Source organism: Nelumbo lutea, chromosome 4, assembly GCF_056320005.1.
Source record: "Nelumbo lutea isolate HS-2025 chromosome 4, American lotus-T2T, whole genome shotgun sequence".
NCBI classification, from domain to species: Eukaryota; Viridiplantae; Streptophyta; class Magnoliopsida; order Proteales; family Nelumbonaceae; genus Nelumbo; species Nelumbo lutea.
The window spans coordinates 7930715-7939282 of NC_142687.1; the positions used below are offsets into that span (position 1 = coordinate 7930715).

The 8568-nt window shown below is 40.9% G+C and overlaps 1 protein-coding gene across 1 annotated transcript; it reads right to left on the reverse strand.

The window, feature by feature from the left end:
• On the reverse strand, positions 1–4179 carry LOC148853706 (protein SIEVE ELEMENT OCCLUSION B-like). Its single transcript, XM_088982477.1, has 7 exons — positions 3683–4179; positions 3232–3321; positions 2627–3084; positions 2416–2513; positions 2048–2190; positions 1159–1650; positions 1–895 (listed from the first exon to the last, which is right to left on the reverse strand). The coding sequence occupies exons 1-7, from the start codon at positions 3935–3937 to the stop codon at positions 275–277; spliced, it is 2157 nt and encodes a 718-aa protein (XP_088838603.1). The 5' UTR covers positions 3938–4179; the 3' UTR covers positions 1–274.
• Positions 4180–8568: the final 4389 nt, after the last annotated feature.

An 8568-nucleotide genomic window follows, 5' to 3' on the forward strand; every position in this document is an offset into this window, starting at 1 on the left:
TATAAGAAATCAAAGCTCTTATTTAATCTATGACACCAAAAGGCACACTAAGTTACACCACCAGATAGTCATAGACATATTAATAATACAGTAGAAGCACACAACCACGACTCAATAGCATTACCAAAAAACTACAACCAAATATAGATCAAGACAGGGGGTTTTCTCTTTTTATGTATATTTTTATTTTTTGGGGGCAATTAAGCAAAATAGAGAGAGACATATTTGGTGGCCGGCCGAAATCCGTAGAGGAAAATGGGCTCATATCATATCATTATTCATCACAGCAACGATATAAGACGTACTTCTCCATGGGCCTATTGCACTCAGCACAAGTGATGTGTTCATGGACGTCCTTCCCTAGTGCCCTCGGAAGCACAAGGGATGCACAGTGCTCCTTGCTGTGGTAGGACGCGAGGACTCGAGCCAGCGCTGGTATGAACCCATCCCTCACCGCATTTTCCTTCCACGTAGAGAAACTCCCAAGCGCCTCCAGCATTCTATTGCCTGAAGCTTTTGTCATCTCTCCATTGCCGTGGCCAAGGATGGCCCACCCTTGGTTACTACCGTCGAAGGTGAGCAACGACATCACCTCTCGCATTATGTTGTCGTCGGCGATGGTTCGACCTTGTTGCGTCTTGGAGTACCACATGCTTTCTAATCGCACCCAGAAGAACCATATGAACGTCAGCTCCGGCAAATAGTAACTCAGTTTTTCTGATGAAATGTCGTTGATGTTGCTTCGCACCCGCTCCTTGGGGCTGCTCTTTCCCACGTACATCATCTCTATGTTGATTTTCAGTTCATCTGTAACGCTTCGCATTGTCGATGTGAATTTCCGTATCCAGTTTATATCTTCTCCTCCATACAGGCAGATGGGTTTTCCTTCTCTTATCTGATCATAAAAAATTTAATTAGAATCAGGTAACAGCGCATAATTAATTCATTCTCTTTGGTTGATGCAAAGCCTTGATTCCTATAATTGGTCGATGTGGGATTTATTATGAAGAATCAAGGCTTTGCATTCATCTATACAAAATTAAAATAGACAAACTGTGGGTGATGGATTGATGGGTGGCCTGTGATCACATAAGCCAACCCCTACTGCAAACCCAGCCATGCAGATGCAGTGCGAGAGAGAATAGAAAATTAGCTTACCCAAGAAAGCATTGTTTCATCGATTCCATTCACCACGAACACCATGCTCCATCTTTCTTGATTCCACAGATCTTCCTCTCTCTTCCTGGTGAAGGGGAAGGCAGCGTTCCCCCATATCCACATCATGTGGATCGCATTTGTACATACCACACGACCTAGAGGATCCAACACCACTAAAAGAGGTTTCTTCTCAAACTGCCATACCTCCTTCATGTATTGGATGACTGCTGGATGAAGCAGTGAAGGGTGGTGCAGTGAGTACCAAGGCATGGCGGATTGAAGCCGTTTGAACGTTTCCTGCTGTTTTGCTGGCATCCATCCACTTGAATTCTGCACAACTGGTAGCCATACCATCTCATAGGCTTTCTCAGATTTTGTCTGTTGGGATAACTCACCGTATACATTTTCGAGAACCGTAAGTTCCTCTGCTGTAATGTCAAGGTCTGATATCAACAGTACCACAGTCTTCTTGCCTAGTACTTCCACCCCAACCTGTGTCATGCACGGTAGAGTTTTTTTTTAAGAAACTCTAACACTCACAGTCACAAACAAAGAGAAGTTACTTTTCCAAATACATTCAAAATTTCAGGAGCCCAGATTTCCTACAGTTTTCAGATAGCACGACCAGTAGTACCGCTCATCAATGTGTCAATGACCACAGTTTTAAGGCCAGTGATCTAGTTCGATATCTAATTTTAAGGCCTGTTTATGGAACGTGTGCACTCTGGTTGGCCCGGTTTCTTGGATGGCAGATTATGTTAACCCAATCTATTGTTAATTTCTATTATCTCTACTTTTTATATGACAATGACTTTATTATTATTTTTGTTCTTATATATATATATATATATATATGAGAGAGAGAGAGAGAGAGAGATCTAAAGCAAACCCTTGTCTTGGTGAAACCATCAAGCAAAGGCTGATGGTCATCAATCGAGTGTATCAACACCCTGAGAACCCTTAGGTTGTCAACTTGAGTTGTATCAAAGAGGCGCACCAGCGTCTGATATACCTCATTCAGTTTCCTCTCCTCTGCATCATTACACAGTGTATCCTTCTGTCAGCAATGTTACATTGCTAATAAAAGGGTTGGATGATGATTATGGCAATGATGGTATATTTAATTTTGTAGATTTATGCTTCAATAACAAAAAAAAAAAAAAAAAAAAAAAAAACTTATGGGATGGGATTACTGATTATGATTTACTACTATCTGAATTCGATTGTGCAAAGTAACTTGGTGGAACCAGCACTCACCGATTTCCTTATGGCAACGTGTCAGTTGGTCTTTGAGGTGTGCATGAATGTCGCCAAGCTTGTAAGCCAATGTCGAAACATCCCACGAGCCCATGTCCCTATAAATGTATCACAAACGTTAACTGTTGGCAGCTATCTCCGATAAAATTTAATTTATTACAACGGCCGTCATAACCGTTCTAATTAACTGTAGGTCAAAGAGTACACTTACTGATGATGACCCATGCTCAATATAGAATTGAAATGGGAAGTGCAGACCAGAACGCTTCTGATAATCCAATACACAGCAGTAGGGACAAGGTTCGAGGCCATTGACATGGCGGGAAAGCCCGAAAGATATCCGACGGGAAGATCATAGAACTCTGTCAAGGATTTTGTCAAGTCTAGCATTTCCCTGATGAGATTGCTGAGAGCATCCAAACGAGGTTTCAGCATTTTGTTTACATGGCTCAATACTTCGGGTACTTGTTTAAGTACAGCAAGGGACTTAGCCAGGGAGTTGGTGGTGCAAATCTGCGACGTTAACCAGAAGTCGCCATAGTTGATGCCGAATGCTGCCATGACTATTACTGCCTTGGTGTCCCACGAGTACATCGATAAAGTTGTTAACAGGTCTAAAGCCAACGGATGTAAATCCCTTCTGCCGGTGCCGGAGCAGTGAAACTGAATCTGCTTCCCATCAATTGTTTATACATTTTAATTTGTTAACTAGTGGTAACAGAAAACTATAATATAGAATGGGATATGCCTTAGTTCCAAGTTAAAAAGGGTAAAACTTAAAAGGAATCAATATACAATAAAATAAAACTAAATAACCTCAGATCCAATCTTCCGAATGGTGTCCGCTACCACTCCGTGTATACCCTCTTCAGTCATATACTCCACGGCTTCCATGTGGGCTTGCGTCTACACAAAAATTAAACCACGAACAATAATTTAGTAGCCAGCATTCTTACTGCCAATATAGAGCTGAGGGAAGAAGGATTTCTCCCCAGTCGGAGTATAGAGGATTCGATTAATTGGGTTGGATAATGGTGCCAACCTGGTTTAAATCCAGGGATTTTAGTTTGTATTAATTCACAAACCCAGTCCCGACTATAGAGTACAGACAACCTTTACCTCAATGTCATTCTGAAACCTATAAAAAATCTGGACTCCGCTTGACAGAAGCCCATCTGTTAATTGGTTTTTTATCTTAACTCTGGCATCAACTAATCCTGTCAAATTAATATAAACTGTTTATGAGGGAATTAAACGTATATATTACCACATGAGCAGCACGAGTTGGTGAGGCACGCTCCAAGATGTCCTCGACGACTTGCAGAAGCAATTTAGTTTTAACGTCGACCAATCGACCATCTGAAGCATGGGTGGCGATGACATCCGCCATTATCATGCCGCTATCGTCAAGTGGGCCAAACAGGCTACTATCTCTCTTCCTCGGTTGCAGCTTTTGTGGTGCTGGTGGTTCCTCTGTCAATCGCGTTGTCGACGATTTGGGTGCAGACTCTACTACAGCCATTACGTGAACACGGACAGAGTGCGAGGTTGGTTTTGTTTAGTGAAGATTGTTATTTGTGTGGAGGCCCTGGGAGGAGAGCAGGATAATATATATCACACTCATGAAAGATGGAATAAAAGAAAGGCTATCGAATCATCTTCTTTGCTTCAGAAATGGTCTAGACATTTTAGCAACTCGCGCCATCACATGGTCGTATGGAGTCGCAGAAGGGGTCCCTCAGTAAAGAGATGCCGGTATTCCGTAAATCCAGTGCTGGCGCCTCGCTGATCTTAAAATCACTCAGCTTTGACTAGATACCTTCTCTCGGTGGACCAGTAGTCCAGCAGCCGGGCCAGCTGCTTGAATTCTTGTTTGTTTTCTCTTCCAAGGAGCATGTCATCCCTTGCTTTACAAAGTTATACGTGCAGAACACGTGATACCAGATTGTCACGGGGTAGATCTACAGAAGAAACGTAGCGTCAAGACAAGCCTTATGTCCGCTTACGGCTAGGAGTTGTCCAATGAGATAGTTCCACCAAGGTGAGTAGGATTGAATGATGACTTCAAGGCTCATGGTCGGGGTATTTGACAATCCATGGGAGGCGTCACTTACGTGCTAAAGGTGAATGGCTAAGATGAGAGGCGACTTGGCACCAATGTGAAAGAACTCCTGTATATCGATGATGACGGGCACCTAATGTACTAATGATGATAGGCAACCGCTGGGCCGGAATACACATGTGCGCTATGGGCAATGGAGTAGCTCATTCAACTTAGGCAAGGGGCTGACGAGGTGTAGGGACATGCTTAAGCCAAACCCATATGCCAAGCCTCCCTTTAATGAGAGGAGGAGCAATGTCGATCCATGTACTGTTCCCATGAACATGTGTGCATCCACGAGAAACCTTGGTAGCCATGTTAGTCATTAATTAGGGCCGCCCTACAAAGGATGATGGTCTAAGAGTGCCAAGGTTAGGCACCCAAGGAGGTTGACCACCCCTCCTCAAAGAGTAAGTTAAGCTTTTAGAGATCTGCCTAAAGATGATATCAATTCTCCCAAAAATTTTATAGGTGAAAATGGTGGTGATGTTCATTAACGTAAGCCCGCCCAACATACTCAAGGATAGACCCGGGCCGGGCTCAGGCCAGGCTTTTACTCTGTACTAACAGATTTTTCTAAGACCCGAGCCTGAGCCCAGCTTGACCATCGGGCCTACAACTTGGGCCCAAGCCCGGACCTAGGCCCAAGCCTGAAATTTATCCCATGTTGTTACTACTGCTGAAGTGGCTGAATAGAGAGAGTGGGTGAGTGAGAGAGAAATTATAAAGAAAAAAAAATGTATATATTAAATTATAAATAAATATATTTCAATAAATATGATATTATTTATATATTTTATATAATATATAAAATACATATTATATATTTTATAAAATATATAATGCTGAATCGGGCCGGGCTGGGCTTTTTTGACAAATCCCGGCCGCTGCCCGTAACACAGTCGGACTTACTGTATTAGGCCCGAGGTCAAGCCCACAGGCCTAATTACATGATCAAGCCCGACCGGGATACAGGCCGGGCCGTTGGGCTACCCGGCCCACGAACAGGTCTAGTGAAGCTAAACCTGTATCACACCGTGATAAAATGATGATGATGGAGTAATGGTCGAGTGAGGTAAGCTCTAATTAACTTCTACCATGGAAGGTGATGGAGAGAGAGAGAGAGCAGAGATAACAAGAGCAAAAGCTCTACACACCACTGTCTTCGCTTTTCACTTTAATTATTTGTGCGCCTGCATATTGCAGATTGATATACGTTGCAGAAGAAATGAGGAATAACGAAAGGAGAGGAGGCGTTGTTTCCAAAAAGAGCAAAAAGAAGGAAAAGAAAAAGAAGATGCTAATGATTTCGTTATCGTGGGAAGTGAGAGCGGATTGAACCTGCCCCAGCTTTATCCTGCTGTAGCATCGGCCTGATAAGGATTTATCATTCAGGGTGACGTTACTTCGTCGACTCTTTCTTTTCAGTGCAAAGTTGTAATTAACTAAATATTCCACAATTAATTTTCCGAAAGCTAAAAGTTCCGAGTCCCATCAGATTATATTTTCTTTCATTAATGACTAGTTAGTGTGCTAACGATAACTAGAGCATTGGTCCATTTTAGTGTCTTACCAATCCCAAGCGGATGCATGGATCCATTAAGAGTTAAGGTATAAAAGAAGAACAATTAGGTATTACTGTGAAATGCAGAGTCGGAGTTATTAGCATTTAGTGTTTTTCGATTTATTAGTACTGACTAAAAGATGTCAAAGCATTTGATAAAATGATATGACCCCAAGATAAATTCCCTTTGCCATTAGAGGGAATGTTTAGGGTTGGGGGATGGAACTATTTTCCCTTGTGTAATTCACTCCAGATTTCAAATTTGCTTCTACAGCACATTTTATATTAATCTCACAGTGCTTTTAGTTGTGTATTAAAAACATCTTTCTATAAATAACAACATATATACAAAAACATCTTTCTATTATCAAGGCTGGGACTGTGAGGTTGGTGTGAGATGTATTCAATGAAAAGATAAAGTAAGGTCTTAGTGGGGCTACAATAATAAATTTAAGGCATTGATTCTGGGTTTAACTTAGAGATTTATGTGATTTGATGGTACCACTGCCCAGTGTCAATGGATCGGTTTTGGATTGAACCCCATTTAAACCAAAATCAATTTGGATAAATTGAACCGACCAACAAGAAATATTGAATTAAACAAGTCCAGACTTAATGGCTCAAAGTATATATTGAATTGGACCGGACCTGATCCATCAGTAATGAATTTGTATTAAATTGAATTGGATTGAAATAATATCTAGTCCATTGATAAATATAAGAGTATATAGGTGTCAATAAACCAGATTTAGATTAAAATTAGTCTAAGTTAAAACAAATTTGAACAGATTGAATAGTCCAAGCATTAAATTGGATCGTTTAAAAATATTCATTAGATTGTATTGGACCTGATCCATTTAAAATGGATTCACATTGGACTGGATGGGATTGGACCAAATCCAGTCCAATTGACACCCCTACACAAGGCCGAGAAGGAGCATACATTTCCTCCACAAAAACCATTCTACCACACTACCAACATGGTTTGCGTATAAAAGATTACAAGCCATCGGTGGATTAATAATTATATCCTATCAAGATAAATGCAATACCAGTCTCAAATTAAGAATCCAATCCGCAGTTCAACCAGCATCCATCGAGATTAGTATTTAATTATTTATTTGAACGAAGTTTTGCAAAAACACATGCACCCTATATAAGACAATAAGTTTAAACTCTGAACAGCCTTATATGGTTATCTAGTCTAGTTGTGTTTAACAAAAAGAAGTCCAAACCAGAGTCATCTTATATCTATCACCAAAATGAGGGGAAAAACCAAAACTGAGTCAGCCGATAAACTGAGAAAAATGAAAGGGCAGGACTCAATTGTGTTTTAACTTTTAAGGTCTACAAATAATGACCCCATTTATAAAACTCAATTTGTTTTGGATTAATTAGGGCCTTATCAACTACATTCCTGCAAATGTTGATACATATACATGTAAGAGATATACATATAACACGTCTTGTAAGTTGTAATGCGGTTTTGCAGCGGTTGAAGATCAAGTAGAGTTTTTTTTATTTTTCAGAAAAACTAACTATGTGTGACCATGTAGGTCAGTAACTGGTCCCACCCAAAGTTGGAATCAAGGGTCGGGGGACTTCGGATCTCCTGTCCACGCCTACTCATAATACACCACCCCTGTAAATTGGGAACATCTCCCTCTATATAATACTATACAGAGGATGAAATGTTCTTTATATCGGACTAAGATAAACATGGGCAGGATTCTCGTGGATAGGAAATCCGGGCTCGGGTGGGGGCTCCGAGAAATGCCCACAAAAAGATTTGAAGGAGTATTGCAAAGTACTGAATAAACTACAATTAACACACCAAATCCAATTGTGGAGTGGCTCAAATTGGTATGTTAGCTGGTTCGTTCCAGTGGAGACCAGGATTCGAAGACTGTTACCACCAAAATTTGGGGAGGGGGATGTGGTGCTGCGCTACTCAACCTCACTGGAAGTGAGATGCAACCATGCGCTGTAATTAAGGGGATGCCACGACCTAGCACAACAAGACTTAACATCTAAAGTCGTCTTCCCCGGGCCTTGAATAGGCCTTGTAGATGAACTCATTCCCTTGCCATGAGTAAAATTGGGAGACCCATTGCACTGACATGTGCTTCACCGCACTGTGGGTAGATTCAAATAGTATTAATCTCCCATTGAAACGATATAAGTAGACAGTCTGATATACCTTTCGGCTCAGTTTGCAAAAGTATAACTGTAAATATTAGACTTGTTTACGGGCCAGGTTTCGGATCTAACTTTCCATTGTTTTGAGCTGAGTTGGTCCGATTAGAATTTTGACAAAAAAAACTAGAGCCTGATCTATAAATAAATCTAATAAATATGTGCAATATAAATACATACAAAATAATACAAAATACAAGGTTTTGCATTCTATGCATTTGTATTTGTACTCCATTTAAACATAGCTAGAGTGAAAGTGAAACAGGTAGGGGTGGATTCCGATCGAGCCGAG